The 23,107-nt window shown below is 40.5% G+C and overlaps 1 protein-coding gene across 1 annotated transcript; it reads right to left on the reverse strand.

Annotated features, from left to right (window-relative positions):
• Positions 1 to 12,905: 12,905 nt before the first annotated feature.
• Positions 12,906 to 21,641, reverse strand: Zfand5 (zinc finger AN1-type containing 5). The gene is made up of 6 exons (XM_052188454.1): positions 21,184 to 21,641; positions 17,243 to 17,399; positions 16,740 to 16,851; positions 16,088 to 16,191; positions 14,034 to 14,159; positions 12,906 to 13,480 (listed from the first exon to the last, which is right to left on the reverse strand). The coding sequence occupies exons 2-6, from the start codon at positions 17,391 to 17,393 to the stop codon at positions 13,332 to 13,334; spliced, it is 642 nt and encodes a 213-aa protein (XP_052044414.1). The 5' UTR covers positions 17,394 to 17,399; positions 21,184 to 21,641; the 3' UTR covers positions 12,906 to 13,331.
• Between the last annotated feature and the right edge of the window lie 1,466 nt (positions 21,642 to 23,107).

Raw genomic sequence — 23,107 nt, forward strand, 5'->3', positions numbered from 1 at the left:
GATTTCTATCCATAGTATTGTTTTGAGACAGGGTCTCTCTTTCACGGCTAACAGCATGTCCCAGTGATCCTCCTGTCTACAAACACACTGAGCAAGCCAACTCCCTAGACCCTCAGGAATGTTCATTATAAGAGGAATTGTCTCTTTCATGAGGACTTTACCTTGGACTCTAATCACTCTCTCGGAGCAACTAATTGTCAGGTTGCCTTGGGGTTTATTTTGTTTGGATCCATCTGCTCAGTGTGAGAGGCCAGATCACTGTCAATTCACTGTACATTAAACTGATATTCTGACTACTTGAATATGTAACTCAGGGCTTTTAAAAGCATGACAGTGTTGTCCTAACACTGCTAAGGAGATGAATAAATGTTGGTTTCTGTTGCAGGATATCTGATCACACTGATCAACACTGAGATTGTGTTGTTTACTGGAAAAACCTATTTCTAATTGTGGTGTGGCTCAATCTTAGCACAGCTTTAATCCCTCTGACTAAAATGCAGATGCTCTCTTAGTACATACTTTTAATCCCAAATAATGAAGGTAAAGTTAGTTTGTAGAAAGAGGCATCTGTTTGCTTCTATATGTTTGAAAGTGATGTCTGAGTGACAAAGTGACAAATCAAAGAAAGATTTGAAAGAAGAGGATCTGCCCTACTATCATGAGAAGGAAAGGGAAGCTACTTGAGAGTGCAGTGTACCAGAGAGACAAGGGAGAGAGAAAGCTGTTTCACCAGAAGAGTTTTTCCAAAGTTAGTATGAGGCCAAGCAGAACTATTCAGGAAAAGCTGAAAGAAGCCAGATTGAATCAGTCAGTTTAGGGAGGAGTTTGACCCTGAACAGCTGAGTTGACCAGCCAGTCAGAGCTCAGAAAGAGCTAGAAAGGGTGAGCTTATTCAGCAGCGAGTCTCAGAGGCTTAAAACATTCTAGACCTAGATTAGATTTGATGGAGGTTAGATGCTTCCAGAACTAGGACTATCAAAAGGATGCAGTAAGCCTCAGAGATGTTAATTACATCAGAAAAATATGCTAGTTTTACAGGTTTTGATTTCTATGTCAGTGGCTCAGTTTTGTTAGTCTAGGTAGAGAATGCCATACAATTAAATCTGTAATGTTAAAATAACATGGTAGACTTTTCTAAGAAGAGGTATGGGAAGATGGCTCAGATAGTAAAGTGTTCATTATCATGCAAGCATGATGTTCAAATTCCCCCAACAAATACATCTCCATAACTCTGAAGCTGGGGGAGTGAAGCCAGGCAGATGTCTGGAGCTTTTTGGTCAGTTGATCAAACCATATTGGTAAGCTACAAGTTCACAGAAAGACTGTCAATCAAAGAAAGCAACTAAGGGAGACACTCAGTATCAATTTCTGTCTTCGATGCACATGTGACTTGCATGTACATGTACACCCAATAGGCACACAATCATGTGTATGCACACATGGGCACACACACACATACACACACACACACACACACACACACACACACACACACACACACACTATGCTCCAATAAGAGAACACTAGAATACTATTCAATCATGTCCACAGCCTAGTAGCTCAGTGTTGTGTTTCCTCTGTAAGTCCCCCAATATTATATTTTTCTCCAAGAAGAGAACTCTATTACTTGGAAAGTAATAGAGTCTACGTTGTCTACATTTGACATTTTGTAAACTACTTCTGAAAGTTTACTGCTTTTTGAAGAAAGAGCCTATGGATCCTTCCAAACAGCTTGCTGAGGTCTGCATTTTTTTTCCAGCCTGGTAATTCTGCTGATATTGAGCTATAGCTGATGACCTATTTTGTCCATATAGTTGATTTCATTTTAGGTAAGTTTTAGAGTCCTTACTTCTAAGGATTATGTCAACAGTTATATGTCTTTCTCTTCCACAGAAAAGAGACAATTCTCTTCACTTAATTATCAATGCAGTAGTTTGACTTTAGTGTCCTTTATACTCTTTTCTAGCTCAGGTACTTACTCTACTGTGGTAACTTTGGGCCAGAGAGTAAAACTTGTTTGTGTGTGTGTTTGTGTGTGTGTGTGTGTGTGTGTGAACTGGTTGGGAGATTTAGTTCAGTGATGGAGCATTTGCCTAGCCAGTACTAGGTTAAGTAGTGGTGTGTGTGTGAAAGGTTTGAGTACCAGTGTCCATTCTGATAAATACTGTGCTGCATTCTTTGGATGTTGTGTTACTTGCCTAGGCTTAGAACACTGATTGTCTTTAGGCGCCCTTGGTGTTAGGGAAAGCATTAAACAACTTGTTCCAAACTCTTATACATTACATTTAAAGAGAAGAATTGAACTATTGAATTTCAAGGTCCTTGATTTATTTTCTACTACATTTCTCAAGGAGACATGAAACACACTTTCCTACATGATTCTGTCATGCCAGGCGGGCTCCAGGGATAAACCATTTATGGTGGCAGGTATCTTTACCAGCTGTGCTTTCTTATGGCCCTGCATCTTTTGATTATGTATTTATAGTCAATTAAAATGGTGCTTGCTGGTCTAAAATTACTTTGAATAGGAATGTGCTGTTGTTCCAGGGAGGTTCAGAAGTAAGGTGCTGGGGCTGTCTGACTTCCTTGCCCTAGACTCTCACTCAGGTTTTAAAACAGTGAATCAGAAAAGCGAATCTCTCTTCCTAATGTCTCTCCTTAATCCCTTTTCCTGAAGGAGGACCTGGGTGGTGGTGTTGGGGAAAGTGCCTAAGTGCTTTATGTAACCTTCCTTTAAGGATGGTAAATAAACGAGTACCAGTAAACAAGTGGGTGAAATGAGTGGTTACACATCGGGGTATATTTTTCAATACCCACTTTAGTAGGTGTACTTAAATGCTCTAACCTTCTTTCTAGGCCACCATCCACAGAGATAGTGGAAAGGAAAGGTTAAATAGCGCTGAGAGAGCAGAAAGACCAGGCCTGGGAAGTGCAGGATAGAGAGAGAGACAACATACACGAGTCAGAGTCAGGGATCTTGGCCCAAGAGTGCTGCAGGCCAGGGTGGCCAGGATGGAATATAGGTTATAGCAAGCAATAACTCAGGAATATCAAGAGGGGAGAGCGTGCTAACTGCATGGAGGTGTGAGGATGGCCCCACCATCGAGCTGCTTAAGGCATATTAACTATAAGGCTGTGTGTGTGTGTGTGTGTGTGTGTGTGTTTCATTCAAGAATCCACAATAATGGGGTGGCGGCAAGGAACGTGCATTGCCACTGGAGGGACAGAAGAGCAGATTGATCTACTACAGCTGTAGCTTCCAGAAAAACACACGTGTGTTCTCAGCAAAATTTCCCTCTACATGTCTGCTTCAGCAAAAACATCTTCTCATAAGAAAGTTTACAGAAAAACATCACATGACACAACTGACTCTCCAAAGAAACCAGAAATTTCCACTTCAATGGAGATGAGGGTTTGTTGTTGGATTTCACTGTACTCCAAGAAATGATGGTTCTAAGTCAGCGGTTCTCAACCTTCCTAATGCTGTGCCCCTTACAATTCTTCATGTTGTGATAACCCCCAACCATAACATTATTTCATTGCTACTTCATAACTGTAATTTTGATAATGTTACTAATCATAATGTAAATATCTGACAGGCAGGATATCTGATATGTGACCCCTTGGGGTCGTGACCCACAGGTTGAGAATCACTGGTCTAAGGGATTGCTTTTCAAAGCCACCAGATCAAAGTCTGAATTATGTATTGAGAAAGACTTGGATTTGAGATCAAAATGACTTTGGTCCTATGTCAACATTTTATGAAGTGCTTTAGTATTTGTACACATGAGACCATGTAAACCCACTATTAATTTCTATCATAGTGACAAAATACCTCAAAAAAAAGTTTGAAGAACAAAGAATGGATACTGTGGTCCTTCTTAGAAGGGGGTACAAATTATCCACAGGAGGAAATACAGGGACAAAATGTGGAGCCGAGACTGAGGGAAAGACCATACAGAGACTGCAGCCCCCCCCCCCCCCCCCCCGTCTCCCCAGGGATCCATGCCATCTACAGTTACAAAACCCAGACACTATTGTGGATGCCAACAAGGGCTTGCTGATAAGAGCCTGATGTAGCTGTCACCCGGGAGGCTCTGCCAGGGCATGAAAAAATACTGAGGGGGACATTCTCAGCCAACCATTCAACTGAGCACAGGGTCCCCAATGGAGGAGTTAGAGAAAGGACTCAAGGAGCCAAAGAGGTTTGCAGCACCAATATGAACCACCCAGTACCCCCAGAACTGCCAGGGACTAAACTACGAACCAAAGAGTACACATGGAGGGACCCATGGCTCCAGATGCATATGTAGTGGAGGATGGCCTTGTTGAACATCAAAGGGAGGAGAGGCCCTTGGACCTGAGAAGGCTTGATGCCTCAGTATAGGGGAATGCCAGGACAGGGAAGCGGGAGTGGGGGGATTGGTAAGCAGGGGGAGTGGGGATGGGCTAGGGGATTTTCAGGTTGGGGGGAACCAGGAAAGGGGACAACATTTGAATTGTAAACAAAGAATTTAACTAAAAAAAAAAAAAGGTTGAAGGAGGAAATTCATTTTGGCTGACAGTTTTAGTCTGTGGTCACTTGGCACCATAGTGCCTGGGCCTGCGGCAAGGCAGAGTGGTGGAGAGAGCATGACAGCTTCTGACTTCATGTGATAAAAAGAGAGGTGAGCCTGTGGACTGCCCAACCCCACCTCTCTTCTTATTGTATAAGTCTCATTTATTGAAGACAACAAACATATTTCAAAAACAGTTTTCTTTTTTGTTGTTGCTTATTTTTTTTGTTTTTTCGAGACAGAGTTTCTCTGTATAGCCCTGGCTGTCCTGGAACTCACTCTGTAGACCAGGCTGGCCTCGAACTCAGAAATCTGCCTGCCTCTGCCTCCCAAGTGCTGGGATTACAGGCATGCGCCACCACCGCCCCGCTAAAACAGTTGTTTCTTACGGCTACTTGACAAAAATCATATAGAACAGTGAAAAAAAATCAGATTATATATTTTTCTGATACACTGGGGATGAACTAAGGCCCAAGAGTACTCACACATACGTATGTGGTTATTTTTAACTCTCCAGTTGGATTTTGGTGATCAGTGAATTTCAGTTTGAGAATGAGTTCATTATAATATTTAAGCTACCTTTCTATTCTTCAACATGACTTAAATAATCCTCATCAAGTTTGTGTTTGGATCAAAGGATTAGAAAAGCTTCAAAGACTGATTCTAAGATCTCTCTCTCTTCTGCAATAGTAGTTTGGGATGCAAGTTCAATTAGAAATTATCCATCAAAAGAGGGGTGATGATGATGATGCACCTCTGTTCTAATTAGACTAAGACTGAACCTCTCTACTATTTCAGCCATGGAAACAGCAGTATAGGGTGAATTGATTTTGTCCATCAAACAATTTCAGCTAGGAATACAATAAAACATTTGGACTTTAAAGGCTAAGACAAACGTGTAAAGTAGTAATACTTGAAACTCACATTCTTGGCTTATTAACCCTTGCTAAGCAAAGTGAGACCATGGCCTGTGTTTGACAGGAGTAATAGAAAACGGCAAGGCCGAATGATCATGAGGATGAAGATGAGAAGGAGGGGAAAGGCAGAGGAGGAAGAGGAAGAGTTGCTTTTTTGAGACAGGATCTCACTATGTAGCCCTAGATGGCTTGGAACTTGCCATACAGACCATGTATGTTCAAACTTGTGACAATCCTCCTGCCTCTACCTTGAGTGCTGGATTTCAGGTATGTGCCAGTCATAGGAACTGTTCTACTGCTGTGAAGAAACACCAAGACCAAGTCAAGGTATAAGGAAAAGCACCGAGCTGGGGGCTTGCTTAAAGCCTCAGAGGGTGAGTCCATGACCATCCTGGTGGGGAGCATGGCGGACAGGTGTGGTGCTGGAACAGTAGCTGTGTGCCTATCCCTTATCTACAAGATGGAGTTAGAAAGAATGAGACTGGGCCTGGGCTAGCTACAGTTTACTCCCTTGACCCCATTCCCCAGGTCACATCTCCTCCAATAAGGCAACACTTCTTAATTTTTCCCAAACAGTTCCACTAACCGGAACCAAACATTCAAACATGTGAGCCTATGGGGGCCATTCTCAGTCAAATCACCACAGTGTCTATGAGCAGAGGCAAGTGTTGCTACCTTTTCCTGGGGAGACACAAATGAAAGTCCAACCATCCTGATGGGTACCACAGCAAACTGAAACAGTTTCACCAAAGTTCCACTCAGTACAAACAATTTATTGTGCTTTCTTACAGAGCACAGGTGTGAGGTTACTTACAGGTGTGTGAGAAATCCTGCAAACAGATGCATCCAAGTCCCACCTCAGCATGGATGCAAACTCAGAGTCCTGTTGTCAGCATTTTACTTCTATATGTAGTCTAACATCTCCTTGCAAAATGGGAAGAAGTAGTAACTTGAATCCAGGGGAGGGTCTTTTGACCCATTATTATAGATCTGGCTCTCACTGTAGTATTCTACTCTAGTTGCCTACGCTCCAGGACACAGTCCAAGAATAACATCTTGTTATGGTCAGAGGAAACATCTCCCAATAACAGAAATATGACTTTTGTGGTTGTTGAGACAGGATATGACTTTACAGTCTTTGGCTAGACTGGAACTGTGTAGACCAGGCTGGCCTCAACCTCAGAGACCCTTTTTGTCTCTAACTCCTGGTAAGAGTGCTGGGATTAAAGATGTGTGCCACCAAGCCTAGTCAACTAGTGTGCTATTTTTGTGCCTCATCAGTGGCACATCTCCATCAATCTACACATCCATTATTACCTCTGACACAAAGAGAAAAGATACTAGGCTTCTAATGTCTCTGAAAAGGAAGTAAACTTGGTATCCTTGGTGTGTGTGTTATCTAAAAGTACTCGTTTCATCCCCAAAAGGTCATTACATCTACAGTCAAGACACACACACACACACAATATAGAATGCAATTGCAGCAACAAGAACCATACCAAATATAGAATATAGTTTCACTGACTTATAAGCTCCAGGTTAAGAACAGCGAGCATAGCAGAAAGCCTAGTGGTGGATTCCATTTTCATTCCACTACATTAATTTTAGTTCAGTACAAAAGACTGACTATTACACTCCACCTGTCATAATCAGGCCTCCTAAGCAACCTGTGAACAGGCCTTTTGCAGAGGTTCTTAGCTATGTTTAAAGTAATGTGAAAAACCAGCCAGGTATGGTGACGCATGCCTTAATACCAGCACTGGCAAGGCTGAGGCTGGTGAACAATGAGTTTGAAGTTAGCCTCAACTACAGAGTAAGACCTTGTATTTTTTATTTTGGGGGTGGGGGATAAGGGGATGGTGAAGATATGGCTCAGTAGTTAAGAACACTTTCTTCCAGATGTCCCATGTTTGGCTCCCAGCACCCACATGAGATGACTCACAAGATCTGAGATTCTGGTTTGTGGGATCCATCCCAGAGTTCTGGCCTCTTGAGTGCACTTGAGCATAATACACAGGCACAGACACACACACACACACACACATACGCACACTTATACGTTGTGTGTAAATTTTAAAGAGAAGGTAAAACCTTAACATTTTAACTACATTTAACAGTGTTTGCTACTCAACTCATTATCCACACCATCATTTACTCTATATAGATGAAGGCACTAAAGTGCAAAGGAGGAAGGAGGAAGTAACTTAACCAGTCTCACTCAGACAAGTGATCTGCCTACTTTTGTCTCCCAAGTGCTGGGATACTGATACTACTTTGGATATACTGGGCTAAGTAAAAATACACAAAAACTAATTTCACCCTTTTTATTTTTTAGGATGTGGTTGTCAAGAAATTTAAAATTACATATATACTTACATTGAGTTTCTATTGCAGCACCTGTAAAAGGAATTTAAAACATTGTACAAACCTCAGTTAACAGTATTTTAAGTAAATTTATAAATGCTCTTTTTTTGGTTATTAGCCCTATAATAACAATAAATATAATAAACTATCCCTTCTGGTATGCTTTAAGAGATCCTTTTAAAAATATCCTCTCTAATCCAGAAGATGGTCAGACAAACTCTAGTTTGGCCAGAATGTAATTTTAGGCTGCCTAAGCACTTAGACACTAGAGCATTTGTTTCCAGCTAGATAGTGGGAATTCTGCCTAACCAACTTGCTCCTGATGTTTTACTAACTGTAGCTCATGGCATGGCTATTTTATCTCCAGGCCAAACAGGAATGGCCATGCATCACCATCCCTTCCAAGAAGACCTTGAAAGCATAAATTAAACTCACACAGCACTGGGTGCTCTAGTATGAACATGATCTGTTTCCTAGGGTAAGCAAATTCCCACCATTTCTAATTTTTGCTTCAACACATTGCATTTTGCTAAGCTTAAACCAGACCTAGTAGAACTTAAATAAAATTGAGTAAATTGTGTTGAAGAACCAAATTTAAAAAACATCTATGGCTTTAAAGTGGAAAAAAATTAAATTACTACTATCCTGATTAAAATCACAGAAAACTTTAAGAAAATTCTGAACAAAATTTGAAGGAAGATAGAGCCAGACAAGGGAATAAATAAAGGTAACCTTCATACCCTGGTTCTAGCATTCCAGAAATATAACAGTATAAACCTCTTTTATAATTTTTTCATCTAGTATTTACTTGTATTCTTAGTATTGAATTACATAGTCCTTATGTTTTACACAGCAGAAACACCAGTTATACTGCAGCCTGCCCGCTAGTTACAGATCTTAAGTAACAACTGATAAACTACTCTTTTCACGGTAACAATAACCCTAAAGCTTAATGTTAGAAGCCATTTAGTACACTGTGTAGTTATATTAGATATATGCCCTAAGTCCAAGGTGGGGCTTCCTTGAGAAATACTATTCTGGTGAAGTACTTTTTTCATAGGTGTGAACACAGAATTAAAAACAAAAACAAAACCTAAGGCTTTCATAAGAGTAGAAAGATGTGACACAACAGAAAGCCTCAAGCACCATTATCATCTGCATGTTTAAATCAATCTTTAGTGATGGAGGGACAAGAGAACACAAGCCTGCAATAAAGGCTGGTGAACTTAAAATTTGTCATGGGTTTTACAGACTGCTTGAGAAATTTAGGTTTGAGCCAGTGCTGACAGAAACACATACAGAGACTGCTTATGTGATGTCTTTCATTAACAGTTCCTGCCCTTGACTGAACTTTGAAAGTATTCTGGGAAGATTTGCTATTAAATCTGAGTAAATTAGCAAATTAGCTGCAGATCTGCTTTTGTATGTTTCACCACCCCAGATACAAGTAACCCCAAATCCTAAAGGTTTCATACAACCCAGGCTGACCTGAAACTTGCTGCAATCCATACTCTGGAGTACAGGGATTAGAAGCTCAAAGCTTAGCTTTCTAGAAATTCTGTTACAATTGCAAACAAGATCAGGAGAAATATTCAAGAATATCAATTTACTTAAATGTAACCTACAATTTACTTCAGTTTGATATTAACAAGTATCTCACATGGCCTACACCTTTAATCCCAGCACTTACAATGTTAGTCTCAAAAAGCCTGGTTTACATGGAAAGTTACAGGACAGCCATGGCTATATATGGCCCCTGCTTCAAGCTTGACACCTGATGAATGTATCTCTACTAAAAGAAGCACTTAGCTGCTGTGATCAAAATGGATTTACATTTACTCTACAAAACTCATTTTTACTTGGACAGAAATGTGTGAGGGAATATAAAAACAGGACTCTGCAAGTTTTTACTTTTTATATTGCATGTGAATGCTTTTATACAAGTCAAAGGATAAATAGTTCTATGGGCTCTGGGGATCTAACCTAGGTTTGGTTTGGTGGCAGCCATGCATAGTGCCCAGAAAGCTAGAAAGTCCCCTTGAGTGTTGGGTGTTCCTAACAAAGAACACACTCAGTTGCTGTAACCTCTCCAACCCTCAGGGACAATGTTATTGATGCTAACCCTCTCCAAAGCTAAGACCTAATACTTTAAGAATTATTTCAAATGAAGACACACAAATGAATTTGTACATAAGCAGGTATTTACAGAGAATAAAAAACTAAAATGTACCCATTTCATGTGGTGGGTATGGGACAAGCTGAGACTTCATATATTCATTCTGAAACCCTAAGAACATATTATATAAAAACAAAGCTGGATGTATGTTTAGTATAAGCATGTTCCCATTTGGGGTTAATAGGAACTTTAATATAGACATCGTCTCCCCCACCCCACCCCCCCCAAAAAAAACCTAACTCAGAAGAACACCTCCAATTACTTTATGTGAAAATTAAGAGATCACAAGTGAGGCATGACAGTTCACATCTGTAATTCAGCACTTAAAATGCTGATGCAGGAGTCTAAGACCAGCCTGGCTACAAGGTGATTTAGTTGGCAGTTAAGTCTCAAACAAGACCACCAGTTCAAGACCAGCCTAGGGTACAAAGCTTCAAGACCAAAAACAAAGCTACAGAACTTAGCCTCTAAGATAGCTTTATGCAAACTTATTGTTTCCTTCAAGTTCTAAAACTCATTCTGAGACATTAAATAGCAAGTATTGTGGCAGGAACCAGTTAAGTGCTTTCTTGACATTCCTAAATTAAATGTTATCTGAAGTAGGGCAGGATCCTTAGCACTACAAAAACAAAACCAGCCTAGTTTCCTAACCATTCACTGGGTTAGAAGCCTAACCTTTAGACGAGCCACTAGATTACAAGCAAAGATCTGCCTATTTACATAATACTTAATTTCAATGTGTATAGCAACTAAATCAGTCTGGAATGACAGACACACTTAAGTCCAAGAGTCTAGGAAGAACTCAATTCTTCCTCGGTGCCTTACACACTGAAACTATTCTCCCTGGCTGAAGTCCCTGACAGGTCTTTAAAGTTCCTGGATGTGTTTGTATATTCGAAAGCTCATTCCTATAACCTCAGCACCCTGAAGCGAAGGCAGGATTACAAGCAATAGGTTAACTTGTGCAGTGTGAACTAGGGTTAAGATCCCAATATCTCTCTCTGCCCTAAAATGTAATTATGCAATCACTAACTATTGTAATGTGCTACTCAAGATTTCACATACTGAGAGACCAAGAGTCTGTCTACTATTAACTCCCACATAGCACTCAGAAGAGCATTTCCTTTAATATGCATGAGACTTTTGGTTTAGTTCAACAAAAAAATGGTAAAGCATCAAGCATTTGTTGACATCTGTGAAGCGTTTTCATTTTAAAACAAACAGGTTTTCCTCATTTTCAGCTCCACCAATGCAATATCCCACAAAATAAGGGGGGGGGGGTTACTACTGCTCAATACATGGACTTCTGTAAAACATTTACACTTCATCTGTATTCTTCAAGAGTGGATGGACATTTATCACATTATTTCTGCTCTAAAGTCATCTCTGAAAAGGAATGGTTCTATTCTTGACTTCAGCTGGTCATTATTAAGGTATTTAATGATAATTTTTATCTAAGCTAACACTTGCATTGAATTACTTTTTCTCCTCTCTACATTAGATCAAAACCATACAGAACACAGCAACTGTTTTCTGTTTAAAACAAACAAAATTACTTACATTCTCATCCAGCATTGTTTAACCAAAAAAACACAAGAAAGGGATAAACAATTATTTAAATCTCACTGCTTTCTCAAATTTTAGGACCACTTCATATTAAGTGTCTACCTTACTCTTCAAAATATGCCTATCATATGCCACACTAGAGAAAGATTCATGACCAGCTCATGGTATTCACATGACTGAATTCAAGAAAAACCATGTAAATAACTGCAATACAAAGCTATATGAAATTAATAAATTTGAATATGATAACTTTCCTATTTTCCCTGTTTAGGTGTCTAAGGCTTAAAAACCCAATAAACAAGAAGTTTCCCTCTGTACACTGCTTTTATTATTTACATAATACAATATAGCATCAATGCTGAATAGCATGATTATGTGCAATACATAAATATCTGTACACATCTGCAAATCTAACTGAGAACTAAGATACATAAAATTGAAGCAAAACTGAATGTTTTAATAAAGAAAAACTAGGACTGAACACTGCAATAAATCATAAGTAGTGCCTTGTGTACATACTTAACTATTTACAGATGAAAACAGGCATTACCACAACACTAATCTAACTATACTCATTTATATATAAAAAACACAAGTTTCATACATCACAAAAAACCTTCCATTATAACACAGAAGTGATATTACCAGACAAGCATCAGTGAAGTATACTGCCTTTTCTAGTTGTTATTGTACAATGCTGTAGATAATGCAGCCCATGCAATACACCCAAGAACACTAGAGTCCTACACCCAAATACAGTATGATAAAGCAGCCCTCTGCAAGTGGTGCTGGATGCCACTAAAGAAGTCTACTGCAGCCATGTTGGTTATGATTTTCCATGCAGAAGGGTACAGTTACATCAAGAACTGAAGTCTTTAAAAAGCTTTAAACATTCTTTCTTGAACCAAAACATTCAACAAAAGATGCACATGAAAAAATTAACTGTTCAGATACCTTTGCAACTTAAAATTCAGATGCATGTTATTTAACAGAGCTGCTATATGTGAAAACCAAACAGAGTTTAATTTCTTCTTGTAAACAAATCCTAGTGTAGTTCTGTGCTACAATTTTAGTAATGAGAATGCAAGTATCTTCTGGTGCAGGCCAGCACAATAAGCTTCAAAGATTTATCTCAGGCACCCTGTTGTTGACTTGATGGTTTTACTTAGAACCAGTTGTGATGTTACCTTTCGCAGAATCTCCTGACAGCTTTTAGAAGACCAATTTAACCAGGCTTACACATGGCACCAAATACTGGTTTTGTAGCTTTCTTCCTGCTTCCAAAAGTCATGTCGAAATTAAGGTGAAGTTTGACTATGGTAGTAGACTGCCAGTCCTTTTCTGGTGTACCATTTTTTTTTTTTTAAAGTACAGGCACATAACACTAGCCAAAGGTTATACCTTGATTACATTCCCAAAAGGCAGATATGCTGCAAACATGCAGAGATTTCATTCATTTAGTTTGGCACACGGAACTAAATTTTGTTCCTAGTATATGTGTATTTCAATTTGTTGTGCATATTTTTGTCCAATTTTACTGAGGGGAGGGCATATACATTTGTAGGGCTGTATCTATCCAATTCTGCCTGTAACAAACACCCAACATCCTAAAATATCAATTATATGACAGACAAGTATAAAGCAAAACTCTGGAGAACATCAAAGGAAAATGGCCATGCATCTGCTCTTTAATGTTTTCCTACTATATATTAAAATAAAAACAAAGTTTCAGTCTCTTCACATGTAGTAATTTTATATTCTCTGGATTTTTTCAGCCACAACAACTGGATTTTCTTTTCTGATTTTTGCTGCAGCTTCTGCTTTGTAATCATATGGACAGTTGTGCTTGTCAGAGTAACGGTGAAGTCCACAAAACAAATTTCCACATCGGCAGTCAAACCCTGTACAGACAAAAGGAATCACTTGGCAACTTGTAGTAATTTGGGACTGGAGAATAGGTTGTTGGGAAGGGGAAGGAAGTCACTGAGTAGAAAAGAAGCTGATTTTCAATGCAAAACAATCAGTTCCTGACAATAGGACAGAATTCTTGTAGGTTCTAGAATTAGGACAACTTGAATTCAAAATGCAGCCTTACCATACAGGAGCATCTCAAGTGAAAACTACATGATCAACTACAAACTTCTGTGTAAATACCTAGACCATCTCATTCCTGGTTTCAAGTAGGTGTTCAGTGCTGCTAGCTCAGTTACCTATTTTCTAAGTATCAAAGGAAGGCATCAAAAGGGAGAGCCCAAATAAGAAAAATAATTCAGAAGGCCTAAGGTTAATGATAATTGCATAACTAGGACATTTAAAGTGGATGGAAATTAAATCCAACTTCTTAACCCATTAGCTAACCCTTTCTGGAAATCTTAGAATATTTATTTTTTAATGTGTAAAACCAAATAGTTTCTTTTGGAGTGACTTTAAGATATGATTATGTGTTAGTAGTACCTGTAAGGCCAACTTTCTTTCTACACATAAAACATCTGTTCTTCTTTGGTTTGGGCAATTCAGGAGCTTTTTCTTCACCTTGAGAAGAACTGGGCTGAGAAACTGATGGACTGGGCTGAGTGACAACTGAAAGACAAGGTTATAAATTAGAAAATTGTCTGGAAATCACCAGCTCACATAATTAAAGTTTAAAGAGTACTATTTAAGAGAAAACAGCTAAGATTCAGAATGTATGTTTAGGCAGTCTCTCTTAAATATAGTTCCTGATAATTACCATACTAGTATATACTTCTAGTAAACAACCATTTAAGAAATCCCTTCAAATAAATAAGCAGCTAACTGCTAAAATTTTAAACAAGTACTATCAAACATACTGGATGTTCGAGAAGTATTAATTTTAAACTACTAAAGAATTTTCAGCCAGACAAGATTTGTTTTTATATTTTGACACATGGTCTTGTCCTGTAGCCCAGGCTGTCCTTGAACTGGAGGCAACCATTCTGCCTGATCCTTAAGTGTGCTGGGATTACAGGCCACCAAAAGGGCTTCAGAACAGGAATTTTTTTTAAAGACCTAACTCCTACTATTTTACTTTTGACTAAAGAGGCATATATATGAAAAGCCACTACCCAGCAACTTTTAAAAAAATCCTTTGGTTGATTTCTAATAGGATTTGTGGTCATATTGAAAAACTGCAGACTGCTGTTTTAAAGCCCCATCCTTACTCCTCTCCCCAGAAAAGCTTATACTTGTATACTTGTATTAAACCTAACTGTATTATAAACTTAGCTGTGACTGCTTATATTAAACCTAACTGTAAACTGTTAATCCTTAAGATTAATCCAAACACTAAGAATAGCAAATTTAGGCATATACAATACTAAAACTATTGCCTAAACAATATGCCAATCAATTCCAATGTTCTCAGTATGCTCAAGTCTCTAGGACAAGCAGATTGCTTTAATGTCAACATCTCAATTTCTATTCACACTTACATAGTGGGATCAAGAGCCTAGTGGCAGACCAACAAAAATATTCCATCTACTTTTTTCTTAAGCTACTGTAACAACATAAATATAACTTTCCTTAATGTCTGAGAGTACTCAGGTTGTGCGTTAGCCATTTCTTTGCCAACATTAATACTAAGCTCCTCAGACATACAAGGGAAAGGGAGGATAGAAAAAGAGAAAAAAAAAACAGGAAATCAGATTTGTATCAAGTAACAAATTGAAGTTATTAGCTGATCTACCTCCAAGTAATGTGTGTGTGTTTATGCTTATGGGAGCACGCAAAACAGCACGTGCAAAACAAACAACATTTGGTCAGTTTTTTCAAAGTAGAACTCATTTTAAATACAGATTGCCATTTCAAGACCAAATATTCTGACTTTATAAAACTGATATAGTCAGGGAGAAAACAAAAAACCCCCAAACTGGCACATCAGTAAGTTTTCAAGACAGACTAATATCCCAACATTTTTTCTCCACAATGGTTTTCCACTTCACTGTCTCTTCTCTACCAAAACCAAAACTGATTTAAGTCATGTAAACATCAAACAACAATTCAGTCTTTTTGTAACATCAGGGAACTTATGGTTGTGCTATTTATTAAAATAGTTCCAAAGCTCACTGAAAACAAGCAAACAAAAAAACCCATCCATACCTTTAAAGTCTCATAGCACAGGTAATAAGGGTCCCACACTCTTACAACTCTTAGCATTCAGTATGCTCTTTTGCTTTATTCTTTACCACAACAATGACAGGGCAGAGACTGATGTTACTATAAAACTCCCAATGGCCTTGAAATTTAAAGTCATTAAGTTCTTTCCACAGTTTCTAAACTATTTGATTGTTTTTAAGAGTGAGGGTAATGAAGGGATGAGCAGAAGAGAGTGAGAATACTAATTTCTATTTTTGATGCTATTTGCTTGGCCTATACTTCATAGCTCTCCCTGTGGTCCTTCAATGGAAAGGAGAGAATCCCATCACCAACTCAATTCTTTCTCATAGTGCAAAAATTCAGAACTGAACTAGTATTAAACTTAAAAAGCATACCTGGCTCTGACACCTCTGTTTTCGGGGTAGTTATTTTGTCCTCTCTTGAAATGCTCATTTCTGTCATTTGTTGAGTTACAGGCAAGGCAGCCACAGGCACATTTCTATTTGAGTTCAAGCAAACAATTATTTTTAAAGATGTTAAGGGTACTATTTTTTTGAGATAAGTTGTCAATTCAACTTAAAATTATGTGTTATTTCCAACATGATCAAATGGCACCAGATTAACTTAAATTTGGAAAGATATTGGTTGCTCAACATAAAGAAAGTAATTTGATAAATGGCTCATCAACTCATGGCTGCATATTTGTATAGTATCACACTGTATATCTAGAAAGTGTTTTAACTGTGCCTATAATTTAAGGACAATAGGAGCAGCTGTGTTGAAACACACTTTGTGAGGCACTGCAATAATCTTATGCTTTACAACTCCTAATCCTCAATTTCAAAGAAATAATTAACAGTGGCCTTGAAGGGTTTATGGAGTATGTAGTGATATACACCAAGAGCCAGATGTTAATAGACGATGGAATTCTTCAGTGCTCAATGTAGGCAAAGCCAAGGCCATCTGATACAGCCAGCTTGATTATTATATGTATAGCAAAGACATCTTGATTTTCTATTAGAGAGACTCAGAAATGTTCACTCTTACCTTGATTTTTCAGATGTGCTGCCAGCAGCACCTTCACAGTTGTTTAAACTAGCATCTGCTCTCTGTACAGATGCAGAATCTGAGGTAGGACTGTTGGAACCACTAGCTGTCCCTATTTAAAAAGAGAACTCTGTAAGAAACAAATCAACACTACAAAAACCCATTTAGTAAAGACTTAGTAAGCATTAATACTTGCATTTAATTTAGCGATCTAAGCACCTTCACTTCACTGCAATCCTATACTTGACATTCAGACAAAAAAAAAGGTCATATCCCAAAGAACACATGTATAAAACAAAACTTCAAAAAAGAAAACCAAGAATGTTATAAGAAGTCTGCAGAATAGTTATTTGTTCCTGAGGTAGTCACACCAAGCACTTGGTCTGTTGTCTTAGTTAAGTTCTTGTCAGTCAGGCATTCTCTCCTTGAGTTTTCGACATTCTCTTGATTCTTAGATTTTCTCTCCACCAGTTCAAGTGTTTTTTTTCTTGGAAACAACTTACCCATTGGGCTCATTCTGCCACTATTCTGCTGTCTCTGAAGATGTTCTTTGTAGCAAACAGAACACATTCCATTTGTCCTAGGATTCCCATAAAAGCCACATCCTGTACTACACAGCATGGGCCCTGGGGTCTGGTTAGTCTCCTGAGCCATATTTTTCTGCCATAAACAAAACAGAATATCAGAAATTAGCATGTTACAAAAATAAATTTAAATATAATCACCACTATATCCTTGCTATTTCTAAACACCAAATCTATTACTAACAAAAACCAAAATTGTGTTAATTAAGCAAATATCTTTTTTTGTTTTTTTTCAAGACAGGGTTTCTCCGTATAGCCCTGGCTGTCCTGGAACTCACTCTGTAGACCAGGCTAGTCTCGAACTCAGAAATCCGCCTGCCTCTGCCTCCCAAGCACTGGGATTATTGGCATGCACCACCACCGTCAGGCTCTTATTGACTTTTAAAACAGTGAGATTTAAAGAATTCTTTGAGAAGCAAAAAGAAACTATACCATTAAACACTAAAGTATATGATTTTATCTGTTACTATTTAATTTTAGTTTCTGAGAATGTCAGCTTGCCAGTTATCTAGGTTGTCTGAATCAATTTTGGAAACCTATCGTTTTTACTTCCTGCTCTTGCACTACACTACAGGCCACCCACCATTCAAATGATGGTTACTTCAATGGGCTAAACAAATTAGGGAGGAAAAAACCCACAATAATCCAGCTAATCACCTTTTGATATTACTAATATCAAACTAATAGTTCAAGGTGGCTGAATCCTCTGGTTTTTAGATCTACAGCTTTTAAGTTAAGATTATTTTACGGTGTAAATATCTGCCTTTATTTATGTATGTGTGCACATATATCCCTTGTGCTCAACTCCCTGCAACTGGAGGGAACTCCAGTTAACAGCTTTCTGAGCCATTATGTGAATGCTGAGAACTGAACCTAGGTCCTTTGTAAAAGATCAAACACTCCTTTTTTTTTTTAACAGCTGAGCCATCTTTAATGGCCCACCTACAGCTTTTTAAAGACCACCTGCTGAACCACTGTCTTAACCTTAAAAGACAGGTTCTTGGGCCTCATCAAGTAATACTTCCACTAAGACAGCACCTGTAACCTCATCTAGAAACCTGAAAAGAAATTATCGGCCCCAAATTTTTCACCGTCTCTTAACTTTAAAAAATATTTATTTTCCCCTTTCAAAGTTCCAAATTTTTCTAAGCCAAAACTTAATGTAGTAAAGTTAAACTGAAAAAAAAAATCTTTGGTCATGGTTAATACTTAATGTTAGGCTACCAGAAAACATAGCAACTATACCTTGACTTTTCCAAAAGTTGTTTACATTAGCATAAAAATGAGCTAAATTTACTAAGTTTCCCACTGTATAAGAGTAAATATACATTAGGTAAATTTATCTTTGAAAATAATTTTGTAAAAAATATAATAGTATTTGGTTAAAAGAAAATTGTGGTCACCCATGTTTTCCAACCATTACACAGTATACCGCACACCCTATAACTCTTTACCAAAATCAAAAAAATGAAGAAAGGGAAATAACCAATTTGACCAGGAGAGAATCCTGACAGTGAGTACCAGTCTTGAACAGTTAAAGGACAGCAACCTTTCCTTTTTTTCCCCAGCACAAGAGCACCATATTTTAAGCAAATCAAGCTTATATGTAGTGATTAAAATCCACAGTTTAGAACAATAGTAGTAATTTAGTTGACACTGTCCCTTTAAATAGTGAGTGGAATTTAGCTGACTCATTTCAGAGCAGGGCAGTGTAAATATTTCAAGATTACTTGTGCAGTTTAATAAACACTTTTAGCTGACGTTTTAAAATGCTGAGTGTAACATAAGCACAGAAAAAAATCATTCAAATAGTAAATTATGTATGTTCATTTTCACCATGCAGCAGTGTATTGACTTTTACCCTATGCAAAGTTGGGCCTTTTTCAGTCTACTTTAGAAACTATGCTAATCTCTTACCAGACTAACTTCCAAGGACACTTGGCACTCTTTTAAAAGTATACCGAGAGAAATTAGGACCAACAGATCAGATCATCGCTCCACAGTTAATAAGAAAGCACTTTTCTTATGGTAATGAGTATCCCAAGCAACCTACCTTCCCCGAGATAAGCACCTTATTGTCTTAAGAAAACACGTCTCAAATTTTAAGCTGATACACAGAAAGACCAAGAACCAAGACATTAGTTTTCTATTCGGCTCCCCCCTTCTAGTAAGTCAGATTTTAAATGTCTTCACATGTGCACAGCTTGCTTTAATATTTCTCTGAAGCTTAGATCACATGGGAGGGCGCTTCAGCCTGTCACAAGGCTGCAATGTGACAAGCTGAGCTGGATGGAGGCTCTCACATAAAGCCTAGTCAACAGGGGCCTCTGAAATCAGCTTCTATTTATATCTCAGAGCCTGCCAACTCCTACACAACCCCAAGAACTAACGATGCAGCATTCACATATCACACATAACAAAACAAAATGCAATTAAGGCCTCCAGGCTTTTCTAATGCAGGATCAGAGAACAGTCTCACATTCAATCCACAATACCCAAGCAGAATAAATCATAAAGTAAAAATGTGGCTATTAAAAGCGGGAGAAGAGGAGAGTAAGTAGGCACAGTGGAGAAAGCACGGAAGCACAAATATTCCTTAAGTTTAATGACAACTGTAGGATGTTTGTTAGTTTAGATATACTGTATTTCCCTTACATTCTAGAGGATAGGGGTCGAAGGGGGGACAAGTTGTTGCAAACTTAGTATTCATCCAGAATCCCTTCCCATATAGCTAGCATGTTTTTTGTTTGTTTTATGTTCACGGTTTTTCTTCGTTCATAGCTTAAAACAAACCTCACTGGACTAAAAATGATTTTCCAACTCAAATTGAAATGAATGAGTTTTTCTTTTAAAGTATGGGGTAGCTGTTTCAGGTGCACAGGATGGTTAAAAATGGCAAGCTCACTCCCTAAACTTCGAGGTCAGACTCGAATTCTAAGCTCTAATGTGCCACTAAGCCTGACCTTGGGCAAGTCCTTAGTCTCCAAGGTTTCAGACACCTCTGCCAAATAGTATTTTTTTTTTTTTTTAAGAAAAAGCTCCTTTCCATACTTACAACCGGTTCCCGGCACAAAAAATTTAGGACAACTAAAAGAAATCCCTCATTTGGGGAGGGACACTTTAAAAACAAACTTGAATGGTAAAAGCGAAATATTTTCAGCAGTCGAGGAATGGAATCTCACTTAAATAAAAATGAGAAGATAAAATTAATTTTTATCTTACTATTCCCTTGATTACTAAGTGCCGATTTTAAGAAAAGGAGGCTCTGACCTATATATTATTTTCTTCTAATTATCTCAGGTGACATTCTTAGGCAGCTTCAATCGACAGATTGAACTTCTAATACCTTCCCTTAAAAAACAACTACACGGAAAGCAAGCAAAATGTCAAGTTCACAAATGTTCACGTAGGAAACAAAGGGAAAGGCGCTCGACCTGCTTCCATGAAAAGGATTTTGAGGGAGAAGCTTAACCGCATTGGAAAAACGAAAAGCCCCCAGGGAGAAGAGCCGTGAGTCCCGGTTCCAGCGGTTTCGACCGAGTTCGGGACCCAGAGGCCTCCCATCCCCCTCGCAGCGCAGGCCGCGCTCCGGGAAGCCCGGTAGGGCCTGCTCCAAAAACCACTGAGTCATGCACTCGGCGGTCCCTCGCCGGAACAACTCGGCTGTGCAGGGAGCCGGGCGCGGCAAGAGCCGCCTCAGCCATTGTCTGTCCCGTCGCTCGGCCGGCCGGCCCGGCACCTGGCGCCGCGGCACGCCGGGCATTGTCCCATCCAGGCGGCTGGCCGAGCCGGGCCCGTCTTTGTGCTCGGCCGATAGGGCGTGCTCCCGCCCCCGCGCCGTCCCGGCTCGCGCCACTTACCCTACGGGGCCCGGATGCACTAGCGAGCTGGCGCGCGACGCCGGGCGGTGGGCCGGGATGAGGCCTCCGGGAAGGGCTGGCTAGCGGCCGCCGCGGGCCGGAGCGGAGCGCAGCGCAGGCGGAGCTGCGCCGGCGCCGCGGGGGCCTCCTTTGTTCGTGCAGAAGCGCCGAGGCGGCCGAGCCCCGCCGCAGCTCTGGTGGGAGGGCGGCGGGGGAGGAGGAGAACCGCAGGCCGCGGGCTACCGCCGCTCCAGGCGTTCGGCCGGCGGCGCCTCACGCCTCCACCGCGACGTCCCGGCCGAGTGAGGAGGCGCGCGGAGAGGCCTGAGCGCCGACAGGGCCCGTGGACGGCGCTCTTCGGGCTTCCGCGTTCACCTGGGAAGCTGCGCGACTCGGGGCAGCGAGCGGACGCCTGACAAGGTGCACACCGTTCCGCGATCCGGACGACTGACGCTCTAGCTCTGACCGGCGCTCGGGATCTGAGGAAAAGGGCGGAGGAGGCGGGGCCTGTGCGTCAGCGAAAACCCGGTCGGCACGCCCGCAGCGCGATGACGTCCGGGACAAGGCCCCGCCCCTGGCCTGCAGGCACTAGCTGGGGGCGGGGCCGTGCCTGGGGGCGGGGCGAGTCCGGAGGCTGCGGTCACCGTAGCCCAGTCACCCTCCGGCCCGCGGGGACCTGGGTGGAGCTGCTGCGGCGGGTCCACGGAGGCAGCGCTTCTATTTTTAACCCTATTGTCCGCCCTCAGCCTCCCTCGCCAGCCCAGTTCTCACGCTTCGTCCCCCGCTCCGCTGGGGTCCCCTCCCCGCGGGACGGGAAGGCGCGGTCGGGAGGAGGCTGGCAGGGTTCCGGGTGTCGCCGCAGCTCCGTCTGCCACCGCCCAAGGTCGCGGTGCGCTGCTGGCTCCGAGCTAGGACCGCCCACCAGCCCCAGCCCCGCGCCGCCGTTCTGAACTGTTAGGCCAACCTATAGAAACCTCTAGTAAAGTGAAGCACTGAAAACCGGGACAAGCCTGATGAGATGGAGCGAGGGGACAAACAAGCCGAACCCCCAGGCAAGGGCACGGTGCTGGGTACCTGCCCAGAGCACGAACAGAAGAAGCTCTCTGCTAGCCTCTCGGCAGGCTCTGGGCACAAAATGTCCCTGCTGAAATTCAAAAGGGCTACCTTAACAGGAATTTTGCACCTATGTTCCTTCACTTCGGGTATTTAAGAACCCTAGGCCTTTCTCCTAGGTACCTTAGGTTTGGCCTTGACTGGGACACAGGAGCCTTATTTCTAGATTTCGTATTTGTGATATTGTGGGGGTAGGGTGGGGGAGGGGTGCTACCCTAATGCTCCAAAACTAACAGCTCCCAGCACAGCAAGTGGGTTACCCGGTACATAATGTATTTTAAAAAACCTGTCGGGGTTACATTGCTATGATCAAGTAATGTATCTGAGACTTAGTTTGGGTCATTGGTCCTAAGATCTTTGGGATTTATTTCCGTAAACAAGTAAATAATAAAAACAACTGCTACCAATTACCAGCCATTTCAGTGTCATCTATTTTTCATTTAGGGTCTCCTTATTTATCACAGCAATTTACTAAGAAAAATGCCCTGTCTATTTGTCAGGGTAAGGTGGTCATGAAGGATGCTCTTGCCTGAAGCCCTACAGGCTAATGGAAACCATACTTACGAGGATAAAAATAACTTTAGATTTTTTTTTAAAGCATAACTTATTGTCTGTTTCTTTTTATCCTTCCTTTAAAAAAAAAACACGAGCTTTATAACTTATCTTGGCCAACTGAAACAACAAAGCCATTTTAAAATCAAGATGATTGGGGCAGTAGGTGGCACACACCTTCAATCCCAGCACTTGGGAGGCAGAAGCAGGCAAATTTTGAGGCCAGCCTGGTCTACAGAATGAGTTCCAGGACAGCCAG

Source organism: Apodemus sylvaticus, chromosome 1 (genome assembly GCF_947179515.1).
Source record: "Apodemus sylvaticus chromosome 1, mApoSyl1.1, whole genome shotgun sequence".
NCBI classification, from domain to species: Eukaryota; Metazoa; Chordata; class Mammalia; order Rodentia; family Muridae; genus Apodemus; species Apodemus sylvaticus.

Excerpts from the sequence above, each read along its gene's own strand:
- Zfand5 (XM_052188454.1), bottom strand. The coding sequence starts at position 17,393 with ATGGCTCAGGAGACTAACCAGACCCCAGGGCCCATGCTGTGTAGTACA. Across the intron at positions 16,192-16,739 it reads AGCACATCTGAAAAATCAAG|AAATGTGCCTGTGGCTGCCT; the intron begins GTAAGAGTGAAC and ends GAACTCAAATAG. Across the intron at positions 13,481-14,033 it reads AAAGAAAGTTGGCCTTACAG|GGTTTGACTGCCGATGTGGA; the intron begins GTACTACTAACA and ends TTGTCTGTACAG.